General features: G+C 34.6%; 1 protein-coding gene across 1 annotated transcript; it reads right to left on the reverse strand.

Annotated features, from left to right (window-relative positions):
• Positions 1-18816: 18816 nt before the first annotated feature.
• LOC126707634 (uncharacterized) lies at positions 18817-20895 on the reverse strand. Its single transcript, XM_050407388.1, has 4 exons — positions 20655-20895; positions 19879-20568; positions 19141-19343; positions 18817-19055 (listed from the first exon to the last, which is right to left on the reverse strand). The coding sequence occupies exons 1-4, from the start codon at positions 20808-20810 to the stop codon at positions 19043-19045; spliced, it is 1062 nt and encodes a 353-aa protein (XP_050263345.1). The 5' UTR covers positions 20811-20895; the 3' UTR covers positions 18817-19042.
• Positions 20896-22186: the final 1291 nt, after the last annotated feature.

A 22186-nucleotide genomic window follows, 5' to 3' on the forward strand; every position in this document is an offset into this window, starting at 1 on the left:
ATGATTTATTAGTCAATACAACCATATATAATTAGATTTAATTGAACCTAAGGTACAACCCTTAAGTAACTATAATTAAGACTCTTTTTTTTTTTTTTTTTTTTTTTTTTTTTTTTATTTAAATTCCAGTTGGTCAACTGGTAAACTCTTTAAACAAGAGATTTATGGTTCAAATCTCACCTATACAAAAAACTAATTAGTGTCCACAAACCTCACCCTAACCCTATGAGAGAGCTAGTAAATCAGGGGCTAGCTGCAAGAGGCAATCCCACTCCCCCCTAGGGTTCGAATGTGGGACCTCAAGACAGCAATCACACACCTTGACCATTAGGCCACCTCTCTTGGTGGTAACTCTTTGACAATTCAAGTGACTCAATTTTCTAAGCTATATTTATCCCCCCCACCCCCCCCCCCCCCCCCAAAAAAAAAAAAAAAAACTTCTAAGCTATTACCAAACCTATTTCACAAAGCTAAGGGAATTATGTCTGACAATATAACTTTGATTTTCTTTTTCTTTTTCCATTTTAACTTACATGTTTGGTTTTTTTCTTCTTCTAATAAGATATATTTTTTTAAAATTATTTATTAGGAACATGAGAGTAAATTTATACAATCCACATTTTCTATTATTTTCCATCTCTTCAATTTTACATCTTCTTAACCAAACACATATGAGAGAAAATAAAATCTTTTATATCATCCTACTTTTCTATCATTTTCTCATTTTCTATCTTTCTACTTTTCTCTCTCTCCAATTAAACAGACCTTTAATGGAGTTAATATTCTCCTTGGTTATGCTTTTTGGGGTGTGGAAGAATGGAGAAAAAACTTTTACACTTTCTTTGCAATGGAGGATTCTTTGGTTTGAAATTTGTAAATGTCAATTTGAAACTATTCCTTTTGTTTCTGTTGTGTATGACCTTTTCAAGTGATGTACCTTGAATTTGTATTGTTATGCTTTGCCACTTTCCAAGTTGAATGTGTATGTTAGTGTGTACCACTCCTAAGAAAGCAACATATCAATATACACCAATTCTTGAGAGAGAGGGGAAATTTTTATTTTATTTTATTTTATTTTTCAGAAAGAGAGAGAGGGGAGAGTAAATACTCTATTTCAAATTTTTTTTATTCTTTGTAAAAATTTTAATATATTTATGTTTAAAAAAGCTCATTAGATGGCATTATTATGTATAAACTATGAATTAGTATTGTTGATATAAACATCAAATTGGGCAATATGATGTTATCTTAAAACTTTCTCCTCTCTCCCCTTATGTGTGTGTTTTAAAATACTTAGAATTCTCATAAAAAAAAAAAAAATTTGAGATCTCGAATTTATTTTGTAAGTGAAGTCAAACAAACAAAAATTAACTATAACATTAAAAATAAATAATAAATAAATGGGAATCGATAAACCATATTCATCATAGGAGGCAAGGTGAAAAAATTGACTCAAAGATCAAGTTTAACCGTAGTGATTACCGATTATCAAAAAACCATAGTGCTCCCCCCCCCCTCCCCCCCCAAATATCAAGGAAACGAACGTCATGGTAAAGGCCAAGACTCACCCTAATAGGGGTATTTTAGAAAGAGATTTAATTCCCCTGGACACGTCACGCAAGGAAGCTAACAACACCCACAGGCCCGTCAGCTCCACTGAAACAAACGGAAGACCCAGGGTGACGGCAACACAAACGATGACCTCGCAATGACAACTTGACAAGCGCTTTTGTAAACCGATGAGGGACCCTTGGACGAGGTGAAGAGGTTGACGAGGTAGGGGTTAATGGGTCCAGCGTGGCTTGGCTTGATCCCTACAAATACCTATACATGGAAACATCTTGCATGACACGTAAGATAAAGCCCATTACTCACCCATATTGCTCTCATATGGAAATGTACCCTAAAATCTTGAAAACCCTAAGTATCAAACCTTCCCAGCAAGGAAAGATCCCTACTTTGAAGGGATTTTGATTCACCATTCACTACTATATAAGCACCAGACCCCCACTTTTCTCAGGTACACAGAAAATCCCTAGCCTATAGAGTTCTTAGAGATTTCTTATTTGCTAACTTGACATTCAGAGGGTTCTTGGTTGGTACCACACTAGTGCCTTATGTTTAGTCCATTTGTTCTTACTCCACAAGTATCCATTGAAGTGATTTGGAGCTTACAACTCACTGATGATTTCAGCACATCATCACACCCTAAACTTTGTCCTTAACTTCCACCGTTGACCATTCTACTTATTTCAAAAAAAAATCAGTCACACTCATATTATAGAAGAACATAGAAACACAAATAAAGTTCTTTACAGTAAGGGGACCTTTGGTTCTTTTGATGTTACATCAAGGTCTAATGTTACATTATTGTATCTTTTTTTTTTTTTTTGGATACAAGATAGAATTCTACTCTAACCTAATCTAAGTGTATATGTGTGTGAAGCTCCCTCTTGAAGACTTGAACCCCAGCCCTTGCCCCTCACACCCCACAAGTACTTATACTTGTGGAGTGACCATCGCACCAATGGTGTGCGATGGTTACATTATTGTATCTTAGATTCATGTAATTGCATTAAAAAGAAGTGTGACATTAAGGTATTTGGTTCATTAAATTACATTTCAATCATAATCCAAGAATGTAACATTCATATAATTTTTTTTTTGGAGATAATTTCAACCTATGGCGTTTTCTCCTAATGATAGTTCTTTATCATCAAATTATTGAAAATAGCCTCAACACCAAAAAAAATACCAAAATTACCCTTGAACCAAAAAATACCCTTGGAAGACCTAAAATGACCAAATTACCCCTAAAATGTAAAAAAAGAAAAAAAAAGCCCATGAAATCTAAAAAATGACCAAAATACCCATTGAAACCTCAAAATGACCAAAATAGTCCTGAAATTTTGAAAATGACCAAAATATCCCTAAAATGACTAAAATAACCATATACCTCCAAAAATCTCTAAAAAGACCAAAATACCCTCAAAACCTCAAAACAACCAAAAATGCCTTGAAATCTCTTAAATGAGCAAAATAGCCCCGAAATCTCTAAATTGACTAACATACCCCTAAAACTGTTAGAATAAGCAAACCCCTCAACCCCCCCCCCCCCTGAAAACCCCCTCGAAAATGACTAAAATACCCCAAAACATTTAAATGATTAAAATACACCCCGAAATCGCTAAAATGACCAAAATGCCCTCAAATCCTCTAGAATGAGCAAAAAAAAAAAAAAAAACTTGAAACCTCTAAAATGACCCAAATACCGCCAAAATCTCAAAAATGACCATAATACCCCTATAACCTTAAAATGAACAAAATACCCCCTAAAACCTCAAAATAACCAAAAATGCCCATGAAATCTCTAAAATGACCAAAAATACACTAAACCTCAAAAATGACCAAAATATACCCAAACCTCTAAAATGATCAAAATTTCATTGAAATCTCAAAAATAACCAAAATATCCTAAAATATTTAAAATGGCCAAAATACTCTTTAACTTCTAAAATGACCAAAAAATATTTTGGAACCTAAAAATGACCAAAATACCCTTGAAAACACTAAATGACGTAAAAAAAAAAAAAAAAAAAAAAACTTGAATCTTTTGTTTATTTTGAAGGTTTCAGGTATTTTAGACCAGTTTAAAAGTTTTGAAGTAGTTTAGTCATTTAGATGGGTTTGGGGTTTTTTTTTTTTTTTTTTTTTAATATCATTTTATAGGTTTTGAGGAATTTTTGATCATTTTAGAGGTTTTAGGGTTATTTTGGTCGTTCAAGAGGTTTCAATGTATTTTGGGTTTTTTTTTGGGTGGATATTTTGGTCATTTTAATGGTTTCAAAGGTATTTTGGTCATTCTAGTGATTTCGGGAGTATTTTGGTTATTATAGTGGTTTCAAGATTATTTTCGTTTGTAAGGACCCGTTTTGTAGCCCAAGCCTAAGGTGTATGATCTTGGCCCAATGAGCCCAGTACAATGAATTTGTAGAGAGTGGGTTAAAGAACTAGGTCTTAATGAGTTGAACAACGTCTAGTCTTGAGTTAAATTATAATCAAACACAAATAAGAGATTTTGATATCAATCGATTTACAGTCCGAGGAGGTCCCACTTCTATAAATTGATCACAATTGGGTACAAGTACAATTTAGATTGCTACAATGTTCTTTCTCTATTCTTTTGATCCCTTCCTCATGGAGAATCTCTTTCATTATATAGCTCATTTTGGTCCATCCTAACCCTACACTTGTTGATCATTTGAGACCTTACTTGAGTGCATGTCCCATCAGAAAAGTAGTTGCAGTGCATTCAATGCGGTGGTAGCAGCTTTTTCTTAAATGTTTCTAAGTTCCTATTATCCTTATACGTGTATGATGCACATCCTTATCACTGGAGCTTCCTGGAATGTCACCTTGATTGTTGGAATACAGATTTGAGTTGTATTATCATGTCCGAGGAGATATTCCTCCTCGGACCACCCTCCCATTCCTATTTTACTCATTAAGTCCTGGGTCTGAACCATTCATTACCATTTATTTATCCTCGGACTACTCATGCTCTCAGCCAAAGTTTAAGGCCCAATATGTGATTTGAGCCCTTAACCCTACATCGTTATTTTAGAGGTTTTAGAGGAACTTTCGTCATTTCAAATGTTTCGAAGGTATTTTGGCCATTCTAGTTGTTTCGGGGTATTTTTAGTCATTTTATATATTTTTGGGGTATTTTGGTCATTCTAGTGGCTTCGAGAGTATTTTGGTCATTTTAAAAGTTTCGAGGTATTTTTTTTTGTCATTTTTTAGGTTTCAGGGTATTTTTTGTCATTTTTGAGGTTTTAAGGTATTTTTGCTTATTTTAGAGGTATTGGGGGTATTTTGGTTGTAAGGACTTGATTTAGACTCCTAGCCCAACGGGTATATGGACTTAAACCCAAAACAATAAATTTATAGAGAATAGGTTGGAAAACTGGGTTTTCGTGAACCAGATAACAAAGAAACAGGTTTTGATGCTAAAAAGAGAAGGATAACAGAAGTTTGTTAAGGAATAACATTCTTGGATTGGTCCGAGGACAGTGATTGGTCCGAGGACACTGATTCTTAAATATTTACTCTTAAAGCTTTATTACAAATTTGTTTACAATTTTTCTTTCTCAGACCAGCTGGTCTGAGAAGGGAAGCTGAAACAGCTGTTGCACCATTCCAATGGCTAGGAGGGCTAAACAAATTCAGAACCCAGGAGGGATAATTCTTCAAGACCGCCCTTAGGAACGATCAATGTTATCTTCGCTGCTCCAGGTAGGACCGGTTCTTGTCCCTCTAGAGTGATGTTTGTAACTCAGTTTCCAGTCGAGAGTAATAATTCGGAGCCTAAAAGAGCCAGAGTGGAAATCTGACTAGCTCTGGGCTTCTCGGACGAGGACAAGATGGGAACCATCCAACCTCACGATGATGCTCTGGTGGTCACACTCAGGATAGGAGGGTATGATGTGAAGAGCGTGTTAGTGGACCAGGGTAGCGCTGTCGAGATCATGTACCCCGACTTGTACAAGGGGCTGAGGTTAAAACCCGAGGACCTGACAACCTACAATTCCCCTCTGATTAGTTTCGAGGGGAAGACTGTTATTCCAAAAGGTCAGATCAGACTACCCATATAGGCTGGTTCGGAAGTGGTGGAGGTAGACTTCATCGTGGTGGATGCCTATTCCCCCTACACGGCTATTGTGGCTAGACCTTGGCTTCATGCTCTGGAAGTCGTTTCATCCACCTTGCACTAGAAAGTGAAATACCCCTCGGGGGGCCACGTCGAAGAAATTGTGGGGAACTAACTTGTTTCTTGGCAATGCCTTGTGGCTGCCATCTCACGTCGACACGAAACTAGCTCCTCGGCCACTATCGAAAGGGACTTATAGCAATCAAAGACTCCGGAGTCGCCATCCCATGGACCAACCGAAGAGTCGGAATGCGAGGATTTGGAAAAATTTGTCATAGGTGGTGATTCGGAGAAGTTCTTCCAAGTCGGGGCTCAACTACCTCTTCAAGAAAAGGAAGAGCTGTTGGTGTTCCTTAAAAGAAACATTGATGTGTTTGCATAGGACGCTTATGAGGCCCCAAGGGTGGACCTGAATTTCATCTGCCATCATCTGAACATTAACCCATCCATCACTCCTAAGAAGCAACTGCCACGACGCCTATCTAAAGAACATGCAGACACTGTCAGGGAAGAGGCGATGAAGCTCAAAAAGTCAAAGGCTATCAAGGAGGTCTTCTACCCCAAATGGTTGGCCAACATCGTAGTAGTGAAGAAGAAGAGTGGGAAGTGGCGAGTGTGCGTGGACTTCACGGATTTGAATAAGGCCTACCCAAAAGACCCCTTCCCTATGCCTCGAATAGACCAATTGGTGGATGCAACGGTGGGCCATCCTCAGATGAGTTTCTTAGACGCCTTTCAAGGGTATCATCAAATACCACTTGCTTTGGACGACCAAGAAAAGACAGGATTCATCACTCCCACTGGAAACTACCATTATAAGGTGATGACATTTGGCTTAAAAAACGCAGGGTCAACCTATCAAAGGATGATGACAAGAATGTTTGAACCCCAGTTGGGCAAAAGTATTGAGGTCTACATAGACGACATGGTGGTAAAGAGTAAGGTGGTGTCTAAGCACGTTAAAAACCTTGGAAGCATCTTTGAAATCCTGAGGAAACATAGGTTGCGCCTAAACGCTTCCAAGTGCTATTTGGTGTCAGATTAGGCAAGTTCCTGGGATATATGGTAACTCACAGGGGGATTGAGGTCAACCCCGATCAAATCAAAGCCATTAACAGTTTACAACCACCTTGGAATCCCAAAGAGGTCTAGAAGCTTACCGGAATCACTGCCGCCCTGAACCGGTTTATTTTTCGATCGACGGATAGGTGCAGACCTTTCTTCCTCTTGATGAAAAGGTGGAAAGGATTTGAATGGATCGAAGAGTGTGCGTTGGCTTTCCAACAATTTAAAGAATATCTATCGCGGCCACCTATCATGTCTAGTCTTGAGGTGGATGAGGTCCTGTTCGCATACATCGCCGTGGCCCCTCACACTGTAAGTTTGGTGTTGCTATGAGTTGATAATGGCGTACAACAACTAGTTTACTATGTAAGCAAATCACTACATAAGGTCAAGGTTCAGTATCTACCACTAGAAAAGGCTGTCTTGGCGGTGGTGCTTGGTACATGAAAGCTTCCTCATTACTTCCAAGCATATACAGTTGCCGTCCTGACTCAGCTCCCACTTAAAGCTATACTTCGAAGTACTGATTACACGGGGAGGATTGCTAAATGGGGTACGATCCTTGGGGCTTTTGATATCAAGTACATGCCTTGTACCTCTGTCAAGGGCCAAGTCCTCACGGACCTGGTGGCCAAGTTCATTGAACCCCCCATTAGAAGAAGTGACAGAAGCACAACACATGAATGGAAAATCAGTTGGCATGATCTCCCAACAAGACCCTCTATCATGGAAAGTGTACGTCGATGGCGTAGCAAACCAAAAGGGGCCCAGGGTGGGGATAGTATTAATATCCCCTGAGAAAATCACTATTGAGAAGTCGCTAAGACTGGGGCTTCTCGACCACAAATAACGAGGCTGAATATGAGGCCCTGCTAATAGGAATGACCATGGTTCAAAAAATGGGCGGGAAGACGATAAAGATGTTCTCGGACTCAAGATTAGTCATTGGCCAAGTAAAAGGAGAATTTGAGGCGAAGGACAAAAGAATACAGAGGTACTTAAGTCAGGTGGGACACCTACGGTCGGGATTCGAATCTTTCAACTTGTTGCACATCCTTAGAAGTGGAAACACCCATGCTAACTCCCTAGCCACGCTTGCTACCTCCTCGGCACAAGGTCTTCCTCGGGTCATCCTTGTGGAAGATTTGTACAAACCCGTAGGGGTGGAGAAAGAAATGGTCCATGTTCACCAAGTCAGGGTAGGGCCTAGCTGGATAGACCCCATAATATCATTCTTGAAGGACGACATCCTGCCTGAGGAAAAATCAGAAGCAGTAAAGGTGCATAGGAAAGTTCCTCGATTTTGGTTGTCCGAGGACCAAAAGTTATATAAACGCTCATTTTCCGGGCCCTACTTGCTGTGCATACACCCTGAGGCAACAGAATTACTGCTGGAGGAGTTACACGAGTGGATTTATGGGAGCCACACCGGAGGTAGATCTTTGGCACACAGGGCCATCACTCAAGGCTACTGGTGGCCAAAAATGCAAAAGGAAGCATAGGAAAAACTGTAAACAGATCTGTAATAAAGTTTTAAGAGTAAATATTTAAGAATCAGTGTCCTCGAACCAATCCAAGAACGTTATTCCTTAACAAACTTCTGTTATCCTTCTCTTTTTAGTATCAAAACCTGTTTCTTTGTTATCTGGTTCACGAAAGGCCAGTTTTCCAACCCATTCTCTACAAATTTATTGTTTTGGGCTTAAGTCCATATACCGTTGGGCTAGGAGTCTAAATCAGGTCCTTACATTGGTCATTTGAGAGGTTTCAGGGTTATTTTATTTTTATTTTTATTTTTTATAGATTTTGGGGTATTTTGGTCATTTTTGAGGTTTCAGGTGTATTTTGGTCATTTTTTAAGTTTAAGGTTATTTTGGTCATTTTTTAGGTTTCAGGGTATTTTAGTAATTTTAGAGATTTCTAAAGTATTTTGGTCATTTTGAAGGTTGGGGGGGGGGGCATTTTGGTCATTTTTAAGGTTTTCGGGATATTTTGGACATTCGTTGTGCATTTTAGTCATTTTAGAGGTTTTGAGGTATTTTAGAGGTTTTTTGATATTTTAATAATTCTCTTGAGTAAAATATATATATATATATATATATATATTTTTAAGTATGGATAATTTTGTGAATTCAATAAAGAGAGGTGCTACGTCTATAACATTTTTACAACATTTTCACAACAAATTATAGGTGGTTAGTTGTTATTGGTTCAAATTTGGACCTAACACTAAAATTACTTTTTTAACCCAACAATAACAACCAGTAACAACATACTACCTATGATTTGTTGTAAAAATGTTATAAAAATGTTGTGGATATATAATTTCTCTTCAATAAATTATCACATCCCACTACTAAGTAATGTAAGATTACCCCCATTTAAGAAGGTGATGTGATTATGGTAATATGATATATTTTGTAATCTTACATTACAGTAATGTTAGAAAAAATTAAATGAATTATACATCTTAATGTTATATTAAGGTAATGTGCATCACATTAATGGCCTGTTTGGAAGTTTAAAGAGGGAGTGGAGGGGAGGAGAGTAGTGGGGAGGAGAGTAGAGGGGAATGGTTATCTTCTATTTTGTTTGGATGTTTTTAAAATTAGAATAGAGGAAGGGAGTAATTAGCCATTTCTCTTGTTTGAATGTTTTAAAAATTAAGATGGAAATGAGAGGAAATGATTTAAATAGACAAATTTACTCCTATTTAAAAATGAACTTGCAACATTGGTCTATGATTAATTTGTTAGATTAAATAATTATTTAATCAACATTCTCATTCTATCAAATAACACTAATAAAATATAAAACTATTATTAACTATTATAAAATAATTTCTATTACCTTAAAAAAATTATAATAAAATAAAAATCCAATGTATGAATCAATTTTTTCATTTTCGTGGCTTCTGAATTGGACTGGAAATGATCAGTGACAGTAGTGTTGGGTTCAAGAGGCTCGAAATTGAGAGAGGGTTTGTTGAGTTTGGAGAAAAAGGTGGTGTTGGAGAAATGGCGGGCGGGGAGGATTTGTGCGGCGGAGATTGGGTCGTGGTGGTGGTGGTCGGAGGTGCAGCGGAGGATTTGAAAAGGGAGAGTAGAGAGGGGAGAAGGAGTGGGTGAAGTTGGAGGTGAAGGTGAAAGCAAAGGTTTGGGTTTGGGGTTTGGGATTGGTGGTGACTTCGCCAACCACGTTGTCGCCATCTAAGCCGCCGTCACCACAGCCGGCGTCTGCCCATGTGAGACTGACCTCATCGTCATTGACTCACGCCCACTGAGCGGCCAATCAACCTAGTGAGGCAGAGACTGACCTAGAGTTCACGCACCTCCAGTCACGACGTTTGCTTGGTCTGCCCACCTCCGACGTCGGCCGTTGCAGCCTCTAACCTCCAGTCGCTACTGCCGCTGCCTGCTTGATCTGCCTACTAACTATTTTTTCATTTTCGTGGTCTTTCAATGGTTTTTAGCGAAAATGACATGGTTGTTTAGCTTCATTATCAGTCAAACAGTGAGATTCAATTTATTTTTTCATTCACCTTAAATTTTATCAGGAAACAAACAAAGATTATTTATATAATCAGTTTGTAATTAATTAGAAAGGATTAATTGGGAAATTTATTTGGTCAATAATTTATCTACTCTACTCTCTCTCCAAATCTCTCCAATTTGGGGGAATTAAAAATGAGGGGTTAGAGGTAGTTGAAACCCCTCCAAACCCCTCCAAATCCTTCTCCCTTCTTCCTTAAAAAACTTCCAAATAAGGTAATTAAATTACTCCCCCTCACTTTACTCTACTCCCCCTCCTTTTTTAAACTTCCAAACAGGCCATAAGGGCACATCATAGGGAATTAAATACCCCTAAGGCTTTGTTTCAAGAAAACCATCACATGTCACGACCTTTATTGCTTCAAGATCAACCTAATCAACAAAAATACTAAACAAGAAACAGGTCAAACTTGCAATTGAATTCTACCATTGATACACCAAACACCCCTACACGGAAAAACTCTTGGATGACAATCCCATAATTTTGGGGCTCAAATCAACAACAACAGTAAAGTATTGCCAATGAAAATCAGATAACCAACACAAAAACCAGCTTGTGATAAACTAATCAAAATATCAGCAAAGAATCTATTAGTTGAGCCAAAAACAGTGAAACCCAAATCGCCAAAAGAAGCAAATCTTTAGAACCTATTTGAAGATTCAAGCTTGCAGCGAGTGTAAACCAGGTGAGATGGCAATTCGTGTCATGCCAACTCATGGGCTTTTGATTGTATAGGTCAACATAAACACTACACATTTATTAATCATGTCAAGATCTTTTGGCTGGACAAAATGGCCTTATGCCATTTTCACCCAAATAATATAGCCTTATGCCTTCCTTTCCAAACTAATTAGGGAAATGCCTCTCTTTTGTAATTCGATTTTCTCAAAATCGAGTTAAAAAAAAATATTCTGGAGCCCTATAGTGATGTTTTTTAAGGACCTATAGTGACGTTTTGTAACTCGAGCTCCATGAAATCGAGTTATAGGCAATAAGTTATAGGCAATAAGTTATAGGCAATTTTATTGCCTATAACTTGATTTCATGGAGCTCGAGTTACAAAACGCCACTATAGATCCTTCAAAACGTCACTATAAGGTTTAACTCGATTTTGAGAAAGTCGAGTTTCAAAAGAGGGACATTTCTCTAATTAGTTTGGGAAGGGGGGCATAAGACTATATAATTTGGGTGAAAAGGGCATAAGGCAATTTTGTCCTCTTTTGGCCTCAACATAACCTATTTATTAAAGAAGTTGACATGATACAAATTGCCCAACTTCTAATAAATGGGTCGTTGTTGGGTAGGCACACAATCCATGTAATGATAAGTAACATTGTTGCCAATTTTGATGTTTTATGTTAAGAACATACATCATTCAATATATAAATTACTAGATTCCAAACAAACCAACCAAAAACTAAAAATCAAGAAGTAACAACAAAAGCTAATAAAGGCTTTTCCATAAAATGAAAATGCAATCCCAGCTCCATATTACAAGCTCAATTTCCACAATAATAATTGTAACAATAGTTCATATGTTTGGAAAAATGCAAAGAGTTCTACAACCAAAAAAAAAAAAAAAAAAAAATTGTCAAAATAAAAGCCCACAAAATCCTAACGTCAATTGGTGAAATATCAACCAAGGTCCATCCGGTTGGCTGGCGAGTTCTGCATCAAACATGAGTTTAAACAACAATTATACGTGAAAAAAAAAAAATTTAAGAATGTACATTTGGACGTTTATAATAAAGCCAAAGTAAAAAACACTATCTATCTATCTATTTATCTATTTATAACATATCTATCTATCTATTTATAATATATATTATAAAAGTTAAATCCCACAACTTGTGAATGCAAACAACAATGACAAGTAGTACAATTTTCTATCTATTCAGAATGATGTAGACAAATAATGCCACATGGCAAATAGATATTTGTCCATAACATATCACATCTGACATGTGACAATGCATTTAATTCTAAATTAATGGTATATTATCAATATTTCATATTTAATACTTTTAAAGGTGATAGTGCATGTAAATATTATTGCTATTTACTAAATAATGAACAATGTATGAATGTAATTATAAAATAGAATAATTATCTATATATATATATATATATATAACCCAACTTCTGAATCTCTCACAATTTTCCACGTCAGCATAATATTTAAATAAAATTATCATTTTATTTATATTAATTATTTTTGTTTAGTCTAAACTTAATAAGGAGTGAAACACTATCTTTTTACAATTCCAATATAAACTCAAACTCAACTTTGTTAAAAAAAAAGAGTACACTTATAGCATCACCTACAAACTCAATTCTATTTTATAGCATAAAAACTCACCATTAATTTTACCACCAATCTAAAACCGTCCATACCTAATGGCATCATCACCCCACCACTCCAACCACAAAGCAAAATACCCATTGCAACCTAAATATCCAGGATCTGATCTATTGCCGCCAAGCAAAATTGGCACCCACGTTGGTCCAGGAAAAGACTTGCTTATCCAAACACATCCATCTTCATACAAACCTCCATTGCCACCTCCTCAAAGTTGTCATCACAAATTTGACCACCAGATGAAACTCCCAATACCCCCAGTTGTTGTCATTAAGCCCAATCAACCCTAGGACCCCATAACACACCCATACAAAAAAAAGGCCGCGACCTTGCCTATTATCCATTAAACGCTGCATTGTGATCATCACCCACCATCAAGCTGCCATCAATTGGTAGCCTCGATAGCACATCATGAATACATTGCAAATTATGATTTTCTCAGCCCTTTGTTACTGCTTTCATCCCCCTGTCTCCATGTGCTGCTTCATCACTCAAGTCACACCAAAATTATGTTAGAAGACTCACTCACTAGCTTTGTTATGAGCTCTTCTTATGTTATTTTCTTCTCCTCTACTTTGTTAAAATATATATAAATATATATATATATATATATATTTTATGGTTTTTCATGTATTTTCTAAAAAGTAATTTTCATACGTGAACCATCAAACTCTCTTTAGCCCCTTTTTACAAGATAAAAAAACTTGCAATAATTAAAATTATTCTTTCGAATGTAACTCATATTTCTCTTATATTTCTCTATTGTTTAGTCATATATATATTGTTTTGTTTCAGTAATTTCTAAGTTAATATTTTTTAGTCTTTCAGAAGTTTTAATATCTGAATTTTTTAGTTATTTTTTTTATAGTATTTGAAACTATCTGAAAATTTTTTTGTAAGTCACTGCACATTCAAGCAATGATTTCTTCATCAAATTGTAACACAAATTAAAGTCACAGAAAAGAAAATTATGCAATAGTGTAGTTTCTTAAATTTTTTATAAAATTATTTTAGTCTATCTCACAAATAGGAGAAATTATAAGGTTCTCATGGTGAACAAGTGACATGGTCCACCATTCCAGTAAAAGACTCCTACTTGTTTAAAATTGTGGAGTTTTAAATAAAAACTAAATACTGACACAGCAATTTTAAATAAATGAGAGTCTTTTACTGGAATGGTGGACAAATGACGTGGTCCACCATGAGAATGGTATAATTTCTTCACAAATAGATAGGTTCCCATGCATAGCATGGGTTAGCGACTAGTTTAAAAAAAACAAATTTTATTTACATTTGAAGCCTATAAACGCTGCATGATTTTTTTTTTTTTAAACGTTTTATAATGATCTAATTATTTATGCTTTTAAAAAAAAATAAAAATAGAACATGTAATTATATATACAAATTAAAAGAAAGAGACTACTTTCTAAAATGATGGGCTAGCCAAAAAAGAAAGAAATGTTAAGATTAAATTTTAGAGTCCGAATTTGGAAGGATTGAGCATAAAACTCATGTTTTACATCATCCAATGAGAGATTATGGTATTTTACACCATCCTACCACAGTTAATAACACCACATTAGTTTTTTAATTAAAATGTGAAATATGGTATTTTATTGAGGAAATTAAATTCAATAAGGATGTAGTGTAAAATCCAAGTTTTATCCCTCCAATCCTAACATGCCATATCATCATATTACATATTAAAGAATAAGCACAACCACACTTGATCAATTTTAATACCCATTTGAAAATCTAACTTAACTGGGAGTTTATTGAGATGTTATTATGTGTGTTATGATATATTAAGTTTTAAGTAAAAAACTAATGTGAAAATCTTTTATTGAATGGTGTAAAACATGAGTTTTACACCCCTATCCTTACAAAATTTGAACTCTTGATTGAAATGGTATCTTGTATGATCAAATGAATTTAATCTCTAAATCATTAGTATCTTTTAAAACAAGTGTGGACTTCTTCTTTTTTAGAAACCAACAATTGTGGACTTAAATGTTCACAGTTCACTATTACTAATAAGCCCTTAAATGTTCACTAATTATTATGAATTTTATTCACTTTAAACCTCTCACCAAATATGGAAGTCATCATTCACTTTATATATAGAAGTTGATAGTAGCTTTAAAACACCATTTTTGTTTTTTATATACGGTTGTCCAATCCTAGGTTATGTTTGGTAATAGTTTTTGTTATCTATTTTCAAAATTTTGTTTTGGTGAATATAAAGAAAAAATAATTTTCTTATTTTTAAATCAAAAACATGTTTAGTTAGTTGAAATTAAAAAGATAGTTTTTTGAAGAAAAAAATAGAAAATACAAATATATTGTTACTAGGATTTGAACTCTAATGCTAACTCATTAAATGAGACAAATTCATTAAATTAAATGCGTGTTTTCATTGACTTTTGTAAATTAGAAATTGAAAACAGCTTTTTGCATGTTTTTAATTTCCTTCACAAATTGAATTTTGAGAACAGTTTTTGTTTTCTGTCCATTTTGAATTGTCAAACAAGTTTTTTAGTCTCAAAAATAGAAAATTGTTTTTGAAAACAAAAAATAAGGGAAAAAAGCAGTTACTAAACATATCTCTAATTTCTTTGTTTTTGTTTTCTTTTGTTTTTCTTTTTTCCATATGTTTAGTCATTGCATTCATACATGATACAACCATCTATCTATTATATTATCTAGGGTAAATTGCAAATTACACCACTAAAATTTGAGAGTGCTTGAAATTTACACCCTGAAGTTTCAAAATTTGAATTTTACACCTTAAAATTTCAAAATTTGGATTTTACACCTTGACATTTCCAAATTTAGATTTTGCACCATAAATTTTAAGAGTGTTGAAATTTTACTCCCCAAAGTTTAGGGATGTTTGAATTTCACCCTAAAGTTTCAGAATTTGGGGGTGTAAAATTCAAACACCCCCAAACTTTAGGGAATAAAATCCAAATTCAAAAACTTCAACGTAAAAATTCAAATACTTTCAAATTTTAGTGGGTAAAATCCAAAATTTAAATCGTTAAGATGTAAAATTCAAACACCTCTAAAATTTAAGAGTGTAGCTAAAAACAACTTTTTCCATGTTTTTAGTTTCTTTCACAAATTGAATTTTGAAAACAATTTTCGTTTTCTGTCTATTTTGGATTGCCAAACAAATTTTTTAGTTTTAAAAATAGAAAATTATTTTTGGAAACAAAAAAATAAGGAGGTAAACTAACGTGTAATTTGCAATTTACCCTATTATTATCTATTACAAAAGTTGAATCCATAAAATTGATGCATGCTACAATGATGTGCCCTTTTGTTGAAGTGCATAACAATGATGTGTCAACACACCTATTTATTTTCATTCTCATTTGAGTTCTAGAGGGGGAAAAAAAAAAAACTAAATAATTACCATTCTCATTAAGTGAGTATTACAGAGACCTATTTATTATCATTGTCATTTAAGTTTTAGGGGAAAGGGATGAATACATAATTAACACAATAAAGTGATTTGCATTTTTTGTCTTACACGTGAAAACAAAAAATTGCCTATATGCAAATTAAACATGCATACACATCATTTTGTGTTACACAATTTTTTTAATGATCTTTTGTGTTACACATGGAAAAATAAATAGAACTCCAATTTAATGGGTTGTATTTTCTCTAATAATAATAATAATAATAATAATAATAATAATAATAATAATAATAGGGTGTTATATCATCCTTTGTAACTCACAACTCCTCATTTTCTTTTGCATTTGTGTAACTCATGCCTACTCTTCTACTCCAAAAACCGAAAAATGAAAACCATTTGTAATTAACATGTAACACTATGAATTCCATTAACTTCTCATTCTTTTTCAAGTTATTTAATCTTTTCATTTCCACACTTTATCAAATTTCTTTTCCTTTTTGATGTTATTTTCTATTTTATTTGATGTTTTTCATAAATAGAAAGTCACCGAGAAATTCAACAAATTTTTGAAGCAAAGAGAGAGAGAGATGGAATCCACAACCGCGAATTTCCCTTCTCTTGATGCTAATGGAGTTCTATTTGGAGACTTCCTTTTTAATTAGCAATAAAAAAAGAAGTACAAACTAAAAAGCTCCTCACTTCATTTACCTTAATGCTGATGTAATTCAATTGTTGTTGATGTTCTCCATAGATTAGCTTACAATCACCTTTTTTTTTTTTTTTGGTTATATAGCAAATAATGTCATTTTTGGTGTGTAGACTTTTTTTGTTGAAAGGATTCATTTATTTATTTTGACATAATCGTTACAATTTGTTTGAGCATTTAACATATATATAAAAGTTATGTTTTTAAAGGAAAAAATAATTCTAATAAAATGCAGACACAAATTAATAGATGATCACGTAAAATAACAACAAAAAACTTTAATACATAATAATTATAACACATTTTTCACTCAAATAAATAGTGTTTTTTTTTATAATAAAAATAGCATGTCTACTTATAAGTAGCCATCAAAAAGCGGGAGAGCAACAAGTCATTAAACATCAGATTATATGTCATTAAGTATAAGATTATGGGTCTGTTTGGGATCCATTTATTTTGCTGAAACTAAATTTTTTTTTGCTGAAAGTACTATAGATAAAAGTAAAAATTAGCTGAAATAGTACTGTGAGACTCATGAATAATATCAAAAAGTGTAATAGGACCCATGAATGGTAACAAAAATAAGCTAAATAGTAAAATAAGTTGGTAAAAATAATTTTTGCCAAATGCACACTAAACCCACCTATATTTTGACCCAATTCATTTTACCTACTTGTGGTTTAAAAAATTTCACTTTGCTCACTTAAGGTTAACTTTGTTTGTCTATTGTAACCTACTTCTATTAAAAACGGAGTAAATATGTAATTTTCTCACCTTTTATGTGCCTCTCCTCAAAAAAAAAAAAAAAAAAAAAGAAGTGATCAAAATGTTCTATTGGAAGATTATTTATAGAACAAAGCAGTTGTTCTTGGCAAAGACAATGCAATCCATCACAAGAATCTACCTAAAAACTTCTAAGGCTTCTTGATCAAACCCATTTGAAGAATAACTAGCAATCAAATGCATTCCAAAACCCATGGATTAGACACCAACACATCCACACATACCAATCCATCAAAACCAAAATTTTCATTGGAAACCCACAGATCAGATTTTGGTCTTTGGTTTTGGATAAAGACCAACACCCAGCAATTAATCGCTATACAACAGATTTTGCATAGACACAAACACCAACACACATCAAAATACAAACCAATGAATCAATTAGAATACAACCCCAAAACCTAAGGGTGGCAATTTGTGTTTGCGGGTTGGGTTTGTGTTGTGTCAAGTCATGAGTATTCAGCTATATGAGTTAACCCAAACCCGACCTGTTTAGTAAACATGCAAAGAATTATCAACCCTAACTTGACTTGTTTATTAAAAAAATCTACCCAACACGACACGTTTAACCTGTTTAATTAATAAGTTATGTAAAGGTCAATACAAATGACCCATTTAATTAATAGGTCATACCTAACCTGAATAACCTATTATTAATTCCCATATATCTAAAATTAAAATGCAATTACAACCATAAATATAGTAATAAACATATAATTACAACAAAAAATTAAGCAATAATAACAAAAGTTAATACTTTTATAAGCTAAACAGGTTCACATATCGAACATGAACACAATTCGTTTATTAAACGGACCAATTTATCAACCTGAATATGATCTGAACCCATTTAACCTCAACTCATAACCTATTTATAAATGAGTTAGTTATGTTGGGTTCGCGGGTCATGTCAAGATTTTGACACCCCTACCAAAACCCAAATCAAAATTCAAAAACCAACACACCCACACAAATCCAAATCCACAAATCTATCAATAACCATACCCCAAATTCCATTTTTCAAACCCTAACAACTAGAAGAAACCCAATCCCTAAATCAAACAAACAAGGACGAGGAAAAATATACACCAATACTCTTGGGCAAATTGTAGCTCAGGCAAAGTGAATTCGAGCCTAGCAGGTTTACTGTAATTACCCGTTTATATAATCTCATAATTACAAACATTGATAACAAATCTAATTTTAGTTTAGTGTGGCATTAAAAATGTGGGATTTCTGTCCTTTACCATTAAAAAAAAGGGGATTTTGTTCCTTTGGTGAGAAAATCTAAAATGTCATTATAATGTAGAAATAAGTTGTAACCAACCGATATAAGTTGTAAAACCAACATAGGACGCATAGGATAAAATCAAAGTGTTAAAAACATTTCTACTTAACCTCGTTGTCTCTGTCTGCAACACAAATTTGTCGCCCATACATTTAATATTGATATCTGTAATAAGTTTAAACTATCATTAATAAAAAGCATGCAAAACATTATTAAAACTCATTATATATTCTAAAAATGGTGTGCTAACCTGTAGGGTTCCACGGTAAAAGGATATGGCTTAGTGATGAAATACTGAGCCAAACTACGGTAGAAACTTCGCCATCCATTAGGATTAGGAGGAATATATTGCCAATCATGGTGGAAACTTCGAATTTGCTCATCAACAATCACTTCGCAGACACCGGGAAAAGCTCCATGTAACAAACTATCAATCACCTCGTGTGTGGGGTGCTATTAAATAAAAGAGAGTTACTATATTGTAATTGCCAAATATAGAGAGTACTGTAACAAAATAATTTTTAAATGTGTGAATAATATTGTAGGACTCATTTTTATTTATTTATTTTTTTTTTCTGAATAATGTATTTATGGGTCTCGTGAACCGTGCATAGAACCCACTTAATATTGCATAATGTCTCCTGAAATGCATGCATAAAAAATAAAAAAATAAAAAAATAAAAGCCAAAACGCCCAGACACTGGCGTAATCCAAACGCACAATAAAAATATTACTTCTGGTATATTAATTATTTCCTTAATGTTAGCCTTTTGTTTAAGTTTTTTTTCTTTGTTAAAATTCAACAGGACTAGTTTTTCTTTTTTGAAACTAAGCAACCAAAAAATAATTCTTTTATCTCTCTAATAATTCTAAGAAAATGCAATCTACAAAATACAATTGCTAATCTAAAATACAATTTGTTTTATAGTAATAAGCGATATAAATAGAAAAAAAAAAAATCAAAATAGACAAAAACAGAAAACATTACCATTTGACCACGCTCCGCGTAATGATGATGCACATTCCTTATAAAGAGGGGTAGTGTGCTGCTCTGTTCTTTATATACATATAAATGATTTCCTTTAAATGTGTACACGTCATCAAAAATATGCCTAAACCTCGTGGGAAAGTTATTCCACCACTGTTGAAAAAAAAGATCAAGATGTCGAAGTCCGTTCTTGGCTTTGGGGTTTTCCCTTAAATAATCCTGAATAAGTTGTAGAAAACTCATTCTATCACTGGCATCAAAGAAGATAGGATGAAGAAGTTGAAAAATCGAATACTTATCCGAGTGATGGATATAAATCTCTGAAAAGAACAATTTGAAGGTGTCTGAGAGCATCTGGTGATCATAGTTGGGGAGGGAAGTGACTATTACTCTAGCCACCATCCACCTAAAATGAATGAGATCTGTTAATATTCCCCGGTCTAAGGTTGTCTCAGCGTTTGGATTCATATTAGGGAAAGGAAATTTGACGGATTGATCTCCATAAATTCTAATTCTGTCTATCAGATTCCCAGCAAATTGACCTCTCTTATGAATCCCCGCAACTATTTTTCCCATGCTCAGAAACACTTTTCTGCCCACAGCACTAACATTTAGGACTCTACCATTCGGATCTTTCTCCCACATTTCGATGTTGTGCTCTTGAATTGCATCCAAAAAATCCAAAAACCTCTGTACAAATAAAAAGATTTGACATTAAATTTTTTTTGAAAAAAATCACAAACGTCTTTAAAACCAAAAAAAAAAAAAAACCTTACGTATCCATCATGAGTTTCAACGTTCTGAATCGGAGCTGGCAAATTTGGAAGAGATTGTGGTATGGCTGGTTGGAAAGCATCTAGACCATCAAGATCTGGTATTTGTGGTATGAAATCTGGTGGAGGTGGTCCAGGTGGACCTGCAGGTGCAGCCATGGTGACTATGGTCTATGGCTGAGAGTGGACTGTGGAGTGGCCAGTTGGATGAAAGAGTATTTGTACTTTGGGATACATGATAACGGACTAAATAATTATTTAATCTGATTGTACAACAGTAGAACGACCATAAGAGCATCTATAATGCTGGTGCTAAAAGCTAAAAAGCTATTTTTAGCACCACTATATACAAAAAGGATGTTGTAATGGTGGTGATATAGGTAAATTTTTTATCTATATTTTTATATGTATATAGTTGTGCACTGTAGCTAAAAGCTAAAAAAAAAAAAAAAAAAAAAAAAAAAAATTAATTCCACCTCCGTTTAAAATATTATTTGTTTGTTTCATTTTTTCAATTTCTTTTATCTCAACCCATCTTTCATCACTCTGACTCAGCTCTCTCAACTCTCAACTCTCAACTCTCACCGTCGTCGGTCCACTTGAAGCTCAACATCACCGACCCACATCGTTGACCCACTCCATCGAACCAAGCCGCTGACCCACTCCGTCGACCCACGCCATAGACCCATCTCACCCACGCCACCAACCCACGCCGCCCAAGTCTCACGCTAACCCAAGCCCTAAGCCCCAAGTCCAAAGCTGACCCACGCCAACCCGTCATGCCTTCTCTTCTGTCTAACCCATCTCAGCCTCTCTGATCTAGCTTGACCTCTCTTCTCTTCTATCTAACCCACCACGTCCGAAGCTTGCTTGCTGATCAGGTGAGTTGTCTTTGTCTTCTTCATCATGTAATGCTTGAGATTTTTTATTTGGGTAATTGGAATGATAAATTTTTCATGTCAATTGGGAATTTTCTGTTTGCAGGGAATTTATGTTTTTATTTTTAATGTATTGGTGTAAATGTTAGTTTGGGAATTTTCTATGTGCAAGGAAGGCTACATTTTTTTGGTTTCTGTTTTTGCTTCTTGCTGATTTTATGTTTGTTGATTCTAATTTGTTGATTATGGTTTTAAAAACCAGACTGGATCGGCCGGTCCAGCTGGTTCAACTGGGAATCGGCCTTCAATCTGGTCTGGTTTTGGGCAAAAACCAAAAATAGCTTAAAATCGAGAAAATTTTAAAAACCGGCTGATTCAATCGGAGAACCAAGAATTGGCATGGTCGAACCGGTTACTGACCAGTTGGGATTTTATGTCCTTTTCCTAGCCTAAAACTACGTCGTTTGGCTAGGAACCTAAAAACTAACCCTAAAGACTAAAGTCCTAACTCCTAAACATTCTCACATTCTCATCTCATGCCTCATCTCAAGCTCTCTGCCTCACTCAACTCAAGCTCATTCTCTCTGAATATCCCTCACTCTCACGCACGCCTCTGAATTTTTTTTTTTTCCTTCTCATCCTCTCGACGTCTGAACT

This window comes from Quercus robur, chromosome 11 (assembly GCF_932294415.1).
Source record: "Quercus robur chromosome 11, dhQueRobu3.1, whole genome shotgun sequence".
Lineage (NCBI taxonomy): Eukaryota > Viridiplantae > Streptophyta > Magnoliopsida > Fagales > Fagaceae > Quercus > Quercus robur.